Raw genomic sequence first — 18,882 nt, 5'->3', positions numbered from 1 at the left:
TGGCCCCTTTCCTGATTCTTCGCTTGAATTTATAATTTACCAGTCAGCTGGGTATTATCCTATATTATTAACTATTTATCAGGCATTTTAGCCTGATCCCTCCAACTGGAGTGCCTAGAACATTACCTGGCACGTGGTTGGCACTCAATAAACATTTATCTGCAGACTGAATGAATCAACTATAGTAAATTAAAATTTTGGATTGTGGAGGTGAGGAGAACAGAGCTTCTAACTTCATTAAGGTGAGCCTGGATTAAGGCAACCAGTTCAAAATGCCTGAGAACAATTTAGGCTTGGAAAGTTGTAGACGGTTCAGGAGAACCTAAAGATGTCTGCCTGTGTCAATCAACAAGCCTCTTATAGGACAGAAGAATTACAAAATAAATTACCCAATGAGTCATAGATTGTATTCTTGTCCTCATGTGCAAGTGGGATTTTTCAGAAGTCCAATTTAAGAAGTTTCTTCCAAATGGGGATATAAAAAGATTCAATAAATACTAATAACATTCTTTGCATACAAGGGCTTCTTCCCCCTTTGAGAGTTCTTGAAATGTTTAACAAAGGGATCTTTAATATGAAAAGAGCTCTTACAAATTAAAAAATAAATAATTATAACAACATGTAATATAAATTACATGTAATTTAAATGAGGCAAAGAATGTAAATAGATTATCCACATAAAAATACAAAGGGCTAATAAACGTGGAAAATGTTCTACCTCAATTAAAAAAAACTAAGAAGAACAAATTGAAATTATTCCATGAGCATGTGATAATATCATACTTCATAGGAATATTCAAAACCTCTAAGACTTTACAGACTATAATTTATCAAAGTCTTATTTGACAGTGACCACACTTACTCTGTTCAAAATATTAAGGATCTGAAGCAATCTAATAAACATGTCACTGACTAACATATTTACTTCCACATAAAAATCACTACATTAAATTAATACAAAACAATATTGCAGCAAAGAAATTAATCAAGGAGATTGCAAAGTGTTTCAACCTTGAGTAAAATATTTCTAATATACAAACACTACATTTTCCTACTATTTAGATTCCCAGATCCCCTTTCAAGACATTAAGCCAATTAAGTTGTGAAATGCTTGCCTCATACATGGAAATGAGTTTCTTAAGAATTTCTTTTTTTATTCCTTCAAATAGCTTACTTAAACCAGGAGGAGCCACAGGAATGGAAGAGAAACAGAAAGAGAGAGAAGAAAGAGTTCCACAAAGGGTCAAGGAGGAAAAGGGTTATTTATGCCCAGGGAATGAGAAATGGAAAAGAGAGTGCTTCCTTTCAAATTTCTTTTCTCAAAGTAAAGCACATCCTAATCTCCTCAAAATGTCCATGTCATCTTCCTGTTTGAGTTAAGAACATCCTTCCTAGAAATATAATTAGGAAGGATTAGCTGCTGCATAAAGAGGCTTTGAACAAATTAAGAAAGAATGATGTCTCACTTTAGATTCTGTCCATCAAATCTCCAAATACCAGGACTTGGCAAAACACCAACATCAGGCAAAGAAAAAAAAGGCGGCGCTTTAAAGCAATAAAAGTGATACCCATGTCAATAAAGCCCTAAAATGAGAAGTTTAAAAAATAATTTCTGTATCTGTGGCAGAGATACTAGCTAATTTTTAAAGATTTAGGACAGCTTCTACATTGGTAACTTACTATAATGAACTGTCACATTTTTTTCATGAAACAATACATTTTGACTAAATGAATCTTGATTGTTTTGAAAATAAACAACTTTTTGTCAAACAAGAGTGGTTTACTTGAGAATTCATGCAATGACTAAAATTTTTCACTCCTCCACCCTTTTAATTTATATTTTGGGCTTCAAAATTACTGTGCAAATTTTTTTTTATTATTATGGTAAAAAGAATCAGACCATGGCATATAAAAGATAGCAAGGACTAAGAACATGGACTAAGAGGTCAGGTTCAAGTCACAGCTCTGCTGCTACCTTCCCGTGTGACTCTGGGTAAGGTATTTGCCCCTTTAAGCAGTAAAACTTCATGGTCGGGCTTCCCTGGTGGCGCAGTGGTTGAGAGTCTGCCTGCCAATGCAGGGCACACGGGTTCGAGCCCTGGTCTGGGAAGATCCCACATGCCGCGGAGCAACTGGGCCCGTGAGCCACAACTGCTGAGCCTGCGCGTCTGGAGCCTGTGCTCCGCAACAAGAGAGGCCGCGATAGTGAGAGGCCCGCGCACCGCGATGAAGAGTGGCCCCCACTTGCCGCAACTAGAGAAAGCCCTCGCACAGAAACGAAGACCCAACACAGCCATAAATAAATAAATTAAAAACAAACAAACAACCGAACAAAAAAAAACTTGTCAGCCCAATTTCAGGGACCATGCTTTCAAAAAATACATTCTATGATATATTAAGCAAGTTTAAAAAAAAAAAAAAAAACTTTATGGTCTGTGCTGGTTGAAAATTTTGGATGATGAAAAAAAAAATCTGTATCTAATACATTCTTGTTCTATTTTCTGCTATGCTCAAATAACTTTCAAAAGAGACAGGTACACAAGATTAATTCTATTCAAAGATATTGATAAAATATTTCTTCTGTTTTTTGGTAAGAGCTATAACTCCATGAATCACATCACTCTGGAATCATATGAACTCTAAGTGAAAAATAATTGAAGTCTGCCTGAATGTCCTTGTTTGCTTTCTATGAGACTTGAGCCAATCTTGCGTCAAGGTTCAAATCAACAAATATTTAATTAAATACTCATGAGCACTAGGAAATTCGAGCTCATAAACTGGATTTATAGTGTCAGTTTCAGTAATTTTCCCAAGAGACTGGCTGCCTGGGCTCTGCTATCACTTTCTTGCTTGTTAATGTGCCTTGTGTCTATTACAGGCGTTCTAGGAAGTGTAAGAAGCAAGAAGATTTGGCACTGCAATGTCAAGAAGATAATATCCAGAGAACTAAGTGGAATCTAATCAATTCAAGTTCCTATAACATTCAGAGATATACAGAAAGCAGGTCCCATCATCAAGAGGTACCACAGAAGAATGGGATGGATGCAGGGCTGAACTACTGTCCTGTAATAGTGAGTGGGATGACTGAGTGAACTTGTGCCTACTCTGATCAGTGATTTATTGAACTTGTCTCTTCTGATTACTTTGGGGAAACTGAGGCAGCTTAGAAGATGGGTTAATATCCGCATTCCTGTGTGATCAGACTTTCCGATTCAGAGCAGTCATAACATCACCTACATTTTTCCGTTCACCAAGTAAGCACTATGCTTGGTACAGTAAATCACAGAAATTGAAATGAATGCTATGAAGGGAGGAGGTGAGGAGACATGGTGTTAGGAAAGCATCTTTCAGGGAGTAAGGGGGGTAGCAGGGAATGCTTTCCCTAGGAAACGGACATCAGTGGAACAAGCAGGTGTTAACAGGGAAGACGAACATGTATGGCACATGTAGCTGCAGACAGAGAAAATGTGTCAGGAAGGAGCTGGGCAGACTCAAGGAGCTGCCTGTGACATGGTGACAGGCTGGGCAAAGGGAGACCATGGAGTCCCATCCCCTAGGAGTGGAGAACTCATCCTTATCCTCAGAGCACTGAGAAGCCGGTGAGGCACTTATGCAGAGCAGGACAAGACAAGACTCACATTTTGAAAAGATCCCTCTAGTTTGAACTAAACTTCATAAAGTCCCCAGCACCTGGCATACAGGGGACAGTCAGACCCTTTCTGCTCCACTCATGGAAAAGCCCCCCCAAACTCTAATGGGTACAGGAACAATTTCCAATCCAATTTAATTTCACCTAGTCCTACTGGTTCCTCCTGCTATCCTGCATAAACGCATAAACATCTTGTTCAAAAACTGCAGTCCTAAAAAATGACAGATATTTTTTCCTGGATTAGCAAATTGAGGCTTTCTCTTCTCCACAGTGTTTAAGTAGACTTTCTTTCCGCTTACAAGTTCTTGTCTCTGGACCCTAGGATCAGCTATTTCTGCTAGGTCATCCCTAGTATGATTAACAGATAAATAGGTAAAAACTATACTCAACCTTGAAAACCTCAGTGAAAATATACTAACTGTAGGCATATTTACCACACATGTTATTTAACTCAAATATTTATTTCCTATTTGTGCATATTTTGTATTATGTGAGGTGTACTTGTCACCTCCCTCACACAGGACTCACGTCTTATAGGTTCTTTATCCTAATCCCAGGCAACTCCAGGGCAGAGAACTGCTATAAAAATTTAGTCTTATAATTTAGTCTTCACTTTTCTTAAACATAAACAAACACCTAAGCCAAGGAAAACAAGGAAAGAGGATTTAGTGCAACCCCAGAGGCACCTTGGAAGGATTCACAGGCAGTATCTATGGAATGCCAAACATATCCAAATGTAAAGAGGAATCTTTACTTTAATCTGCATAACACCCATAGTCAGGCCCTAAAAATCATTCTCATGCTTGGCATCGACCGTGCAGGCCAGGCTAAAGCTCATGGGTTCCATGTGTCAGCCAAACTGTGTTCTGTTCCAACTGCTTATCAGTGGCTTCGTGTGTGTTTCAATCCCAGTTCTATGGTCCGTGTGCAGCAAGTGCTCTGACGACTAATTAATTCAACTTTCAGTGCACAGATTTATTTCATCATAGAAGAATAATCACATGGGAAATACTTTATCGGACTCAAGGGCCCCAGTCTAACTGTTGAAGGCAGGAATATTCCTAGCCCTCTCCCCAGTCCTCCCCACGTCTGCCCACCCCTTCCTCACTGCCCCGCCTCCCAAGAGAGCTGCAATCAGAGTCCACAGGCCACTTTGTCTAGTGGGTGGGGCCATTATATGTCAAAAGTGGTGTTGACTTTTCAACCCCTAGTTCCACGAGGCGAAGGGCATGAGGAGAGCCAGCCCCTCCTGGTGCCTGGCCATGTCTGGGCTCTTGATCTCTTGGTTTCCCCCCTTCCATCCACCACAAGTGGCTGAGTGTGCTGGTCCCAAGATTTCAGAGAACACTGGGGGCCATTTTTAGACCTTAAATCTATGTGAAGTGTTTAAACCTAACAATTAAAAGAGCCATAAGGACTGTCTCTGCTCTTCACTGAAGAGGACTGTGATGACTATTTATCAATACTATCCCTTCTGGGCTTCCCTGGTGGCGCAGTGGTTAAGAATCTGCCTGCCAATGCAGGGGACACGGGTTCGAGCCCTGGTCTGGGAAGATCCCACATGCCGCGGAGCAACTAGGCCCGTGAGCCACAACTACTGAGCCTGCGCGTCTGGAGCCTGTGCTCCGCAACAAGAGAGGCCGCGATAGTGAGAGGCCCGCGCACCGCGATGAAGAGTGGCCCCCACTTGCCCCAACTAGAGAAAGCCCTCGCACAGAAACGAAGACCCAACACAGCCATAAATAAATAAATAAACAAATACTTAAAAAAAAAAATTAAATTGAAGTACTTAAAAGATGATTAACTTTATAAAAAAAAAAAAAAAACAGTGCCTGGCACAGAGTAAATACTCAGTAAATATTAACTATTATTATTATTATACTGCACCAAACACCATCTTGATTTCCAGCAATTAAATTGGAGAGCAAACTATCCCAGCACTTGCCCTTTTCAATCACAAACTTCGAGTTTCCACATAATTCCTTATATACCTTTGTCCAGAACTTGAACCCAGTCAGATACTGGTTATATCTCAAAACCACTCTTGACCAAGACTTCCTTGTGGGACCCAGTAGGGTGCAGACAGCATGGGGTACAAAGTGACCTCCCCGACTCTTCCCCTGCCTCTCCACCCCAACTGCACAGTCCGCTCTTCCTGCCAAGTCCTGCTCAGGAGGAAAAAGCTCCTTGCTTCCAGTTCCTCAGACACTCTGTCACCCCATCCCTTCCCTCATGTGCCTGTTTTTCTCAAAGAGCCAACAGATATCAACATGATCAAACTTCACACAACAGATTGTGAAGTCCTTCTCAAACCCTGACATTGTTATAACTAGCTGGGCTTGTTTTTCTGGTGACTTAGATTCACAAAGGTCTTTTTCTGGAATTTGCACATATACCTATGCACACGGCATTCGTCATAAGAGCCAAAAACTGGAAAAATTCCAAACATCCATCAAGAGCAGAACAAATGATAAGTCGCAGTATACTCATATGATCGAATCATCTCTGGAATGTAAATGTGAACTGCAGCCACACATAATTACGCAGATGAATCTCAGACATAATGGTGAGTGAAAATATACACGCTGTATGATTCATTTCTATATAGTTCAAAACAGACAGAACTGATCTCTGGTGTTAGAAGTCAAGATAGTGGCTCCCTTTAGGGAGAAGAAAAAGGGCAAATCTAGGAAAACGGGTGTTTTGTGGTGCTGGCAACATTCTACTCTTTGACAGGGATGGTAGTTCCATGTGTGTGGGATAATCACCAGGCGTGTGCACTTCTGATTTCTCTACTCTTCTGTATGTAATTTCAATTTAACTCCTACTTTTAAAAAAAGTTTAGGGGACTTCCCTGGTGGTCCAGTGGTTAAAACTCTGTGCTTCCAATACAGCAGGTGCGGGTTCAATCCCTGGTCAGGGACTAAAATCCCACATGCTGTGCAGCGAGGCCAAAAAATAAATAAATAAATAAATAGGCTTTTAGAAAGTTAGACTAATAAAATATTGAATTAAAGGCTATTTCTAAAAACAAAAGTTTTAAAAACATGCACATAAAACGATAAAATCAGTCATCGGTTCACATTTTTAGTTCCCATCGCATCCATAAAGTGTCATGAACACTAAAATCCCCAGATTGAGTTCCTTTTCTTCAACTTTCTACCACTTTGCCTTTTTTTTACCCCACATCATAAAGTAAGGCTCAAAACCTTCATCTTATGGACTTGTTGGGCAAATACAACAAGGAAGGCAGAGTATTGTGCAAATGTACAGGGCTTTACGAAGGCGAACGGTATTATTCCAAGAGAATAAGGTCACTCCTGCACTATCAGTATTCAGGAAACAATCCTTGGACAGGGACTTAGACATTCATATTTTTTTCTCCAGGAAAAACTCAACAAAAATGTATTAAACGTTTATTGTAGCCCCTCTGTGTACCTATGTGGATAAAACAGATGATTGTGCAGTAAGCATGATGACAATGGTTAAGTATAGGAAGCACAGAAGAAAAACATGGGGGAGGGCCAGCAGAGTGGGGGGGTCAACACTAAGCAAGGGCCCCCCACAGTCTGAGAGATCATTTGGGGAAACCATCTATTCAAGTACTGACCATTTCCTTGGCTACTTTAATAAATTCAGACAAGGTCGCAACCTCAGCTATTAGTGCACAAAAAGCTTGAAACGTCTCCCTAAAATTGCACCTGTTGGTGTAGTTTTACAATGAGCTTTTTTTTTCCTTTAGGAGTAGTGTGAGAGAGTCCAAATAAAGCGAATGAGCTTATATTTGTTGTTGTTTTTGTTGTTAATCCGGAGAGCAGAATACTTCAAGGAACATTCCACGAAGTCTCCCATCCTTGTACATATCATAGCATACAGTTTTTTTAAGGTTCAAACAACCACAGAGACAGGAAGCTAAGAACTGGAAAGAGATAAAGACAGTGTAGCACCCTCTTCTCCCTGGCACAGGCATCACTCGCCGCTGCTTCCTATCAACCGACCCGCGGTAAATGGGAAGTATTCATTTCTCGAGACCTTTGAAAGTGGAACCCATTATCTCAATGTGGATTTTAAAGGGCCCTCCCCTATAGTTAGAAAAACTCTGGTGTAGTATAAGCTCACTTGATAAACAGAGAACATATTTGAATTATGCCTGTCTTAAAAGAGACCATTTTCTAACTTGCTTCTTTTCTCTTTACCCCATCCCTGAGAAGACGATGACAGAAAAGACATCAATGACATTAGGTAAGTTCAGGCCCCCTCCACTGGCGTGAGACAGGAAAAAACTATTTTTTCCAGAGAAACGAACCACCATCCTTTGAAACATAAAATGATGAAAATAGCCATCACCAGGGAAGAAAAAAGACTGGATACATGTGAGCTCTTGAGATAGATTTGACATCCACATCCTGAGTGAAACCAGACTTCCTTCTCAAGCTCAAAGAGCGGTGACTGGGCACATTGTGTCCTGCAAAAGTGCCTCCTCCTTACACAGTACAGATAACCGCTCCCCATTTGGCAAAGCAGTGGTCATTTGCACCTACATTCTCTAAACAAGCAGAAGACATCAGCAGCTGAAGAATGTCCCTTACGACCTCCGCCTCATGGGTCCATGGTCAGCGCCTGTAACACCCATCGTGATTAACAAGGATAAAGACAGACATTTCACACAAGTTGAAACAGCCTCACTGAGCAGCACTGAGGACTGAAAACAAATTCTTGTGGGAAACTTCAACATACATGTGAAAAATGATACTGACAGGTGATGAAAAAGCTCTGGAAAACTGAACAGTTCTGATTTTTGCTCCTCTGTGGAGCTCCTGGCCACTACATATAAGCATTAACACCTTTTTACATATAGGACTAAAGACAGACACTGGGGGTGCACCTGTGACCTGACAGCGGCAATTCTTCGCTGAATACGTGGACAGCTATACGTGAACAACATCTACAGGATGCAATTATGAAAGTCACCTGAAGTGTTAACATGGACTTTCTAAGGAATGCAGTATTATCAAGGGACATAAAAGTTCAAAGAATGAGAAAAGTGACTGCCAAAATCTGTATACAGGAAGATGAAGGTATCATTTGGTCTTTTCTTTAGCTCATGGAGGATCCATGATGTGGCCCGGAAAACTGGAAAAAGGAACGCCATAATAATAAACTTCCACGCAAAGCATGAATGGAAGTACCAACTACAGCAATGACTACTGCCAGAAGGCCCCGACCAAGGTCTTTCCAAACCAGTACCTGACCAAGTGGCCAGGCATGTACCACTGATACCCACTTGCTTTTAGTCCCCGCTGGGGTACAGAGGATGATCTTGGCTATTCATCTATAAAGCTCTGTCAAAAATCATGCATTCACCAAGTATCAACCACCATCAAAGACCGTGGAGATCCATGCTATTACCAAGAAATGTTGGAAGACAGCAGGATAGAAAGACCTCCACGCCCTCCCTTTCGCCCACAGTCCCACGCCTGGATAGTACCTGATTCTCTTTTTCTTTGCCTCCCACATTTGAGTAGGCGTCAAGGTCTTTCATTAACAACACCTCCCGAGCTCATGTCCTTCCTCTAGGTTACCAGCACCACCACGCCGTTACAGAGCCACCCTCCCATTACCACTAGTCCTAATCCGTTTTAGACGCTGCAGCCAGATTAATCTCCCAGGCAGAAGAAAAATCGTAGCAGCCTTCCTCCTTGACACTTTCTCTTTTTCGTTACTCTTCATTACAGAAAATTTCAAAAATACATAAAGGTAGAGAGAATTGTGTAAGAATTGTGTGCCTATCATCCAGCTTCAATAATTATCCCCTCATGGCCAATCTTGTTACCGCTATACCCCAGCCCACTGGATAACTGCAATCAAAGCTCAGACATCATACAATGTCATCTGTAAATACTTTAATAGTATTCCCCTTCCTTACATAACTACAAGGTCATCAGCACAGCCCCCAAAATCAACAATCATTCTTCTATATCATCAAATTTCCAAATCAATGTCAGCATTTTCATGGTTGTCCTATCATCATTATCCTTTTTCTTTTATTTCCAGTGTGTTTGCATCAGGAGAAACATAATTTAAATATTGTGATTGGTTAATATGTTTCTTAAACCTCTTTTTTTTTTTTAACATCTTTATTGGAGTATAATTGCTTTACAATGGTGTGTTAGTTTCTGCTTTATAACAAAGTGAATCAGCTATACATATACATATATCCACATATCTCTTCCCTCTTGAGTCTCCCTCCCTCCCACCCCTCTAGGTGGTCACAAAGCACAGAGCTGATCTCCCTGTGCTATGTGGCTGCTTCCCACTAGCTATCTATTTTACGTTTGGTAGTGTATATATGTCCATGCCACTCTCTCACTTTGTCCCAGCTTACCCTTCCCCCTCCCTGCATCCTCAGGTCCATTCTCTAGTAGGTCTGCGTCTTTATTCCCGTCCTGCCCTTAGGTTCTTCATGACCTTTTTTTTTTATTTTAGATTCCATATATATATGTGTTAACATACGGTATTTGTTTTTCTCTTTCTGACTTACTTCACTCTGTATGACAGACTCTAGGTCCATCCACCTCACTACAAATAACTCAATTTCATTTCTTTTTATGGCAGAGTAATATTCCATTGTATATATGTGCCACATCTTCTTTATCCATTCATCTGTTGATGTACACTTAGGTTGCTTCCATGTCCTGGCTATTGTAAATAGAACTGTAATGAACATTGTGGTTTAAACTTCTTTTAAGCTATAGGTTCCCTCTTCGTTACTTTTTCTATTTTGTTTTGTTGGGTCTTTTTGGAATTGTTTTGTTGAAATCTTAGTCTTTAACTTGGTGTTTAACCAACCTTTAAAAACTTTCACTACCACTAGTCTTCATTTATATCAAGTTCCATTCAAAATATCTAAATGTGGTCATTTTCAAATATGTTCACAAATTCTTTGATATTTCTCTCTTCAAACAATGCAGCTTATTATCTACAGTCCCTCTGAGAGTGGACTCAGCTTAGTGACTCGCTTCTAATGAGTAGAATAAGGCAGAGGTAAAGGTGTGTCATTTTCAAGACTGAGAAGGCCCTGTGGCTTGAGGATCACTTGCTCAGGGAGAAGCCAGCAGCCATGTTGTGAGGGTGCTCAGGCAGCTCTGCGGAGAGGTCCGTGCGGAAAGGAAGTGAAGCCTCCTGCCGATAGCCATGGCAGTGAGTCACCTTGGCAGTAGGTTCTCTGGCCCCAGTCGAGCCACCCCTGCTGACTGCAACCTCATGGGAGACTCTGAGCCAGGGCTTCCAGCTAAGCACCTCCTGGATTCCTGACCCACAGAGACTGTCAGACAATAAATGTTTATTGTTTTAGGCTGCCAAGTTTGTGGGGACCTATTACACATCAGTAGATAACTAATAAAGCAGTCTTTCTGGTGTCACATCATTGCTTTTCCTAGAAATGCTCTTCTCCAGTTCTTTGTGGTCAAGTTTAACCATCTTTTCAAGCTCACAGATGACACTCTCCAGAGCCGTCCCTAGACCTCCACATCCCCAATGCTCCAAAATCTATAAACAATTGCTCCCTCCTTTGATTTTTCTAGAGAACTTTGTATCTGGGTCTAAGCCAAGCTGTCTAAAACCAATTTGGCCAAAGTAAAACCAATTCATCCAACCCCCACCTGCCTAAAATGTGTAGTTTTAACATTACAGTTTTACTAAAGTCACTATTCCTCAAACAGCCCAGGCAGGCTCCTGCTGGGGCCTCTGCCCTAGCCCCACACCTCTCCATGATTCACACCCTCACCTTCTCTGGGCCTTTGCTTAAATGTCACCTTCTCAGCAGAACCTTCCCTGACAGCCTATTTAAAACCACCAGGGCCCTCACTCCTTCCCATCCCACACCCACCCTGCACTCCCTGTCCATTACTGCAGTTTTATTTTCTCCACAGCACTTACCGCGATCTAACATATGTTTTAATTACACCACTCATCAATTGTCTTCCCCCTTCCAGACTGTAGGCTCCAGGAAGGCAGACGTTATGTTTAGTTGTTCAGTGCTACATCCTGAGCCCCTAGAACAATGCATGGTACGTAGCATGTGCTCAATAAAAACCTAAATAAATGATCAAGACTGCAGCATTTCATATGCCACATAATGGATGTAACACTAACTACACATTTTGATATTTTAGGTGCCTTTATGTCTACAAGCATTTTAAGAAGGCTTAATTAATTTCTTCCTTCACTAGACAAAAACCAAACCAAACCTTGAAACACCCTAAAGTAGGCAATATTACAAAAAGGTAACTTAAGAACTGTTACATTTCTCAAAAGAAACCAAAATGGTCCTATCATATGTGCCTCCTCGACAGTTTAAATTTCAGGTGATCGGGTCATTACCTAAATTCATCAGTGGGCCAACTGTACCCCTTCCTTTGTACCCCTCTCAAGTGATAGCTCATCTATCATTTCAAAATCTCCTTAAGAGCAGAATTGGATCTTGTACATCTTAATACTCCCTGCAGTGCCCAGATAACAGGGCAACTGACAAAAGTTTATTAGGAAAACATCAGAATTGTTAGCATCTTGGGCCATCTCTTCTCCTCACCCAAAAGCACGCAGTAGGCACGCCCATAAACACATGCCTATAACAATGCGATCGTAAAAACCATCTTCATTCAGCAGATGAGGTCTCTGAAGCAAATTATCTAATGACTTTTATTTTCCCAAAGCCAAGTTGGAGCTGAAACCTTAGCCTCCTCTTTGACTCACAACATTCTTGTCTAAATTACACTGCTGCTACCAAAAAAAGAAAAAAGGGGGAGGGGGAAAAAGTTGCTCCTTTATCTGACATCTGACTTATGGTTCTAACAATCCATATATGCACATCATAGAGGGTCAAATTCTAACAGGGGATGGTGATATTCAGGATAAATAATGTCGCTTGTAAATGACTTCACAGCTTATGTAAGTAATAATGCTAGAAGAAAATAACTGCAATGCACAGTAATCTGACTCTTGATTGCCAAGGCATAGTTCAACACAGAATTGTTCTTTGTTTTTAAGATCCAGAACAATGCGGGAAGAGAGATGTCTAGCTAGGATATAATCAATGCTTTATATTATTTCAAAGACACATGTTCTGACACAAAAAAACACTACTATCCTTTAGAGAAGGGGTCAGCAAACTACACTTCAGGGGCCAAACCTGGCCCACACAGGCTGTTTCTGTATGGCCCATAAGCTAAGAATGATTTTTACATTTTTAAATGGTTGAGAAAAAAACTCAAAAGAATAATATTGCGTGCCATGAAATTTATATGAAACTCAAATTTCAACATCCATCAATAAAGTTTTATTAGAGCACCCACACTCATTCACTTACTCATTGTCTATGACTGCTTTTGTGCTAAGGACAGCAGAATTGAGAAGCTGCAACAGAAACCATATGTCCCACAAAGCTACAAATAGTTACTATCTGGCCCTTTACAGAGAAAGTCTGCCACCCTTTACACTTCAGGGCATGGATGCTGGAGCCTGGCTGCCTCCATTTAAAGCCTAATATGTATTCTCCTTATTCTGCCTCTATTTAAATCCTAACACTTATTACTCACTTATTAACTGTGGACCTTGAATACATTACTTAAGCACTCTGCACCTCAGTTTCCCCATCTGTAAAATGGGGTTTGTAATGGCACCTACCTGATGGGGTATCACTGTGAGTTATAAATGAATAATCATACAAAGCACGTGAAACAGTACGTGGCATGCAGTAAGCAGTTACTAAGTACTGGCTATAACTACAATTCCTTCTTCTTGAGGGCTGCAGGATGTGTTTTCCAGTTGAAATGGCAGCAAAGCGCTTAGATTCTAGCACAGCCTCCCAAATCTCTTTATCACGGTAGAATTGAAGAATGAGGCAAGAAGAAATGAGAGGGAAAAAATGAAAAAAAGAAGAGGACTGAGGAGGGAACAAGAGAAAGGGAAACGTTATCAGAACCCCACTCATCAGGGACAGTAGGTGGCCTATTGAAAGGGGAAGTATAAATTAGGATAATTTCATCTGTAGTAACAGATTAAATAACTTCTGTGGGCTGACGGGATACTAATCACCAGGTGGAAGCTATCCCGGGGGGTTGGTGGGGAAAGCATTCAAAATTCCAAGCAAGTGACTTACAGATGAACGGCTGGGTCATTTTTAAGTTAAGAACTTCCTGTATTTTACATTCCTAGACAAATGACAAGTGATAGCTGCAGCAATTCTGCATCTTGTTATCCATGTAGAGCAGCTAATTAAAAGGAAACAATTTGTGTAACGACCCTGTCCTTACAGAGTTCTCATTTTGTTCAGAATAGCACTTACTTCCTAACGCTAAGAAAGAAAACCATGTTCCCATAAATAAAACACAAGCTCATTCACCAAAAATGGACCTGCATGGCAACTGGGAGGTAAACATGGTGTTTAATAGAAGATACACTTAACCTGCTACCAAGGTGGAGAAATTCTCTTTCCCAGGACTCACTTTCACTTGAATACCTTCTCTGTGGAAAGATGAGTTCCTACCTTTTCCATGTACCTTTAAAAATCACACTCACTGTTTCTCTTTTTAAATTATGATTTCAAAAACTTTAAAGCACCCCCCACCTCGAAAAAAGAGAATTGTTTAACTCACAACTCCACCATAACCAAACAACTACCTTTATTATTCCCTTCCAACCTTGATCCCCTTAATCCTCACTACTGCTTTGCTTAATGCTTATGGTAAATCTTCCCTGCAGAGGCTAAACACACATATCAAGTATTTTTAAGACACTTGATGTGTAAACATAACATGTAAAACCTTAAGAAAAGGAAAGAAGGACATTACTATCCAAGTGATTTCTGCAAATTGTGCAGGAAAAGAAGAGTGATTTAAAGCAATGCATCCAAGAGAGAACTTAAGACGCTCCTGAGCTGGAGGCAAGTTCAAAACACTCACTGAGAATGTATCTGCTGGGAGAGTCCCACTGAAGGCTTTGGCTTGAGGGTCAAGGTCATCTGGGCCACAGGACTGACTCTTGGTAGAGTGTCTGCCTTCTTAGACGAAGTGTGCTTTGCTGCTTGCTCAGGAGGGACCCAGGAGGAAGCAGCCACGGGACTCTGCCCTCCAAAGACTGGTGACGAGGTGTCCTGGGCAGCTGTTGTCTCACAGGCTTTGCCCTTGGTCCCTGGTTTACACACACAGAGTTGAGGCCGGAGACACATCCCTCCATTCTGACATGGAGGAACACAGCTTGCTGCAGAAAGAAATAGAAGACACACTTTGAAGAAAAGCATTGTAGACTTTACTAATTCTTCCAAAGACTTACCCGTAGCATCGGGCTATCCCTCAATAAAACAAAATGATGATGATGTTGATGATGATGACGATAATAGATATTTATTAATGGCTTCCTATGTGCCAGGCATTATTCTAATAGATATCGACAAATTTAACCCCCCAGCAACTGTTTTAAGTAGATATTTTATTTTGCTCATTTTACTGATGAGGAAAGAGGCACTGGGGTTATATAATTTGCCAAAGGTCACACAATCATTAGTAAATAGGAGAGTTGGGATTTGAATTCAAGTGAACTGGCTCCAAAGTCATCATTCTTAGCCGCTTTACTATAGCTGCCACTCAGAAATGCATCAGAAATACAGGGTAAAAAAGAAAGTACTCTGCCCTTCTTTTTAAGTTGTGTTCTGTGGCTTAAGTTTAAATTTTAGGTATCCAAACAACATTTGGCAAAAAACAAAAGCCCAATTCCAAACCCAAACCCCCAAAAGTGTTACAGCCTTCATCTTGCATAAGCTATCAGAGCTTGGAGTGACTGTTTCAGAAATCTAGTCCAACCTACCTTTTTTTTTGAGAGAAAAACCAAGGGCAGAAAGGTTGAGAGTCAACCTTTATATATATATATATATATATATATATATATATATATATATATATATATATATATATATATATATATATATATATATATATGCAAATATATACGTACATATATGCATAGATTTTATATATATACATATATATATACATAGATTTTTTTCTTTTTTTAAGCCAGTACATCCCTGATCTTATAACAAAAGGCAACCAAAAAGAAACAACCTCTTTATCTCCTATTAACTAGGATACATGTACTTTGAATCACCAGACTTGCGGCGGAGCAGAGTTTTAAAGTTAGCAGGGCTATGGGTCACGGGTAGGGTGAGTGGATTTTATCATAGGCAAGGTCCCCTGGGAGTTTAGATGTTACTGACTTAAATTTTATAAACATCATAGGCCTATGGACATGATTCCTTCAGTCCCTTCTTTATTTGTCCAAATTAATTTATTTAAATGAACCTTTTGCTATCAGCCCACCTTTGACTTAAACTCTTTGTCCTGAGGCAGATCCCAATACTAAATCTCCCATAAAATTCAGCACAAGGTTCAGTCTACAAACAATCACAAAATAGATGAGGAATATGAACCAGAGGAGGCTCAGTTATGGAGGAGCCAAATGACCAAGACCTAAAAGCCCTGAAACCTACTGATTTTCTATAAACAAGAGAAGATACTTTTCCTATCTCCCTACAATTCCTATTAATTACAGCAAATAATGATAACAAATGGCTGCCGAGTGTCAGAATACTAGGCTGACAAATTTTCTAAAAATTTGGAAGGATTCTTGGGAGAAAAAAAATAAAAGGAAAGAAAAATGCAGCCAGCTCCTGAGGTGACCTTGGGGTAAGTTACTTAAGCTTGGCCTCTGTATCTGTACAAGTCCAGGGGCAGGGGGGAGGGCAGTAGCTGCTTGTTCTAAAATGGTCCCCAAGGGCTCTTTCCATATTAGGCTTCTAGAATTCAAAGTCAAAAGCTATGCACTTCTAAAGTTCACGATTCTAATTTATCAGCGTTTTCCTGGCCGAGTGATGATCATTAGGTCCCTACTCGGCCACGGTTATTTATGGAATGTCACAGGAATGGAAATGGGCTCCACCCAGAGAGAACAGAAGTGGCCACAAGCGAGGACTGGATGGGGCTTTCAAAGCTGAGCCTCTGCCAGAGATCACCCCCCACCCCAGGCACTTTCATGTATACATTCTCTTCATGCTTTCAATTAGAAACATGTTTCGGTTTAACATCTGAGAATGATTTCCACTTCTCCTCCTTCCCAAGGTGTACTGCAAATGTCTACAAATCTACGAGGAAGGCTGCACGGAGCGGCTTACAAAAGCTGGCACCTAGATGGGAGCCAAGCACCGAAATCTTCCCCAAACCACCGAGAATATGCAACAAGGGCCTATCTTGAGGAGTTAGAAGTATAACAGGGTAGCAATTTTCTTTGAACTCTTCAAATTTTGCATGTGGTAGGGTGAGGGGAGTGGGGAAAGAATAATTAAGGAAAAAAAGAACTTTAAACTCACACAGAAAAGAACATATGACAGAACAGTATGACTATATACAGTAACACCCTTTCACACTAAGTCTGAAAAGACAATAAGGAGAATGATTAGACAATTTCCTCTTCCACCTTCTCCACTTGGGCTCCAACAGCAGCCTCCTGGAGCATGCAGACAGGAGGGGCTGGCTTCAACTGGGGGCGGGGACAGATTCCCTAATTGCCAAGACAAGCCCCTCCCCTGACACGAAAAGCAAAACTCACGTTCTGCAACCACATTTTTTTTTTTTAATTTATTTTTATTTTTGGCTGCTTTGGGTCTTCGTTGCTGCGCGCAGGCTTTCTCTAGTTGCGGCGAGCGGGGGCTACTCTTCGTTGCGGTGCGCGGGCTTCTCATTGCGGTGGCTTCTCTGGTTGCGGAGCACGGGCTCTAGGCACGCGGGCTCAGTAATTGTGGCTCGTGGGCTCAGTAGTTGTGGCGCACGGGCTTAGGTGCTCTGCGGCATGTGGGATGTTCCCGGACCAGGGCTCGAACCCGTGTCCCCTGCATTGGCAGGTGGATTCTTAACCACTGCGCCACCAGGGAAGTCCCTCTGCAACCACATTTTATCCAGCCCTTTTTCGTGTGATATTTGGACCTTGTGCAATAGCGGTTCCCACGTGTCACTTCTCAAAGTGTGGTGCTTGGACCAGCAGCAGCGTCACCTGGAAACACTTCAGAAATGCACCTTCTTGGGCTGCCCCTGGCCTGCTAAACCCCAAACTGGAGCCCAGCAATCTGACTGCCCTCCAGGTGAGTCTGATGCTCACTCAAGTTTGAGAACCACTGACAAAGCATTTGGAAATTGGCAGCCTTCCACCAAAGTTTCCTGAGAACTTACATTTTTATCACTGCAAGTTTGGTATTTTCACACTACAATGTCTTTTATGTTACTGAATTCTTGCCGTGACAGATGTGTTTGTCTTATGTTGCCCTTCTGTTTTTAATGCAAAATATTAAAAATTTTTTCCATGTGACCAAATTCTCAAGATAATTATGGGTCCCTTCCAAAAGTTTATACATTTGTCACCATCTACTTCATGGCCAATGTAAAAATTTGTAGGTATTTATGAGAAAACTGTTATTCTTTTTTTTAATTGAAGTATAGTTGACTTACAGTATTACATTGGTTTCGGGTGTCAGCATAGATATTTAGTATATTTACAGATTATACTCCATGAAAAGTTATTATAAGATAAGGGCTATAATTCCCTGTGCTATACAATATACCCTTGTTGCTTATCTATTTCATACATACTAGTTTGTACCTGTTAAACCCATACCCCTAATTTGTCCCTCCCCCCTTCCCTCTCCCCTTTGGTAACCACTAGTTTGTTTTCTGTGACTCTGTTTCTGGAGAAAACTGTTATTCTAACTGAGATTCTGAACTATGTGGAATATTTTAACTCTTACAGAAGTTCTTTAAAATGTTTTCCACCAGTTGGTTCTGCATTTGCCTGGCCAGCTGTGGTTGAACACAATGAGTAAACACTACATCAAGATCTTATCAGTGGGACTTCCCTGGTGGCACAGTGGTTAAGAATCCACCTGCCAATGCAGGGGACGTGGGTTCAAGCCCTGGTCCGGGAAGATCCCACGTGCCACGGAGCAACAAAGCCCATGTACCACAACTACCGAGTCTGCGCTCTAGAGCCCGCGAGCCACAACTACTGAGCCTGCGCCTTAAAGCCCACGAGCCACAACTGCTGAGCCCATGTGCCACAACTACTGAAGCCCACGCGCCTAGAGCCCGTGCTCCACAACAAGAGAAGCCACTGCAATGAGAAGCCCACACACC

The 18,882-nt window shown here is 41.1% G+C and overlaps 1 protein-coding gene across 4 annotated transcripts in view; it reads right to left on the bottom strand.

Moving 5' to 3' along the window:
• LTBP1 (latent transforming growth factor beta binding protein 1) overlaps positions 1-18,882 on the bottom strand; it is a 419,491-nt gene that overhangs the window by 347,689 nt on the left and 52,920 nt on the right. For all 4 annotated transcript variants that reach the window (XM_068564861.1, XM_068564862.1, XM_068564863.1 and 1 more), the window contains exon 3: positions 14,611-14,908. In XM_068564861.1, the coding sequence (XP_068420962.1) occupies positions 14,611-14,908 (298 nt within the window). The remainder of the gene's footprint in view (positions 1-14,610; positions 14,909-18,882) is intronic.

Source organism: Eschrichtius robustus, chromosome 15 (assembly GCF_028021215.1).
Source record: "Eschrichtius robustus isolate mEscRob2 chromosome 15, mEscRob2.pri, whole genome shotgun sequence".
Classification (NCBI taxonomy): Eukaryota; Metazoa; Chordata; class Mammalia; order Artiodactyla; family Eschrichtiidae; genus Eschrichtius; species Eschrichtius robustus.
Note: the sequence above shows the minus strand (reverse complement) of the source record. Positions and strands in the feature narration are given on the sequence as shown.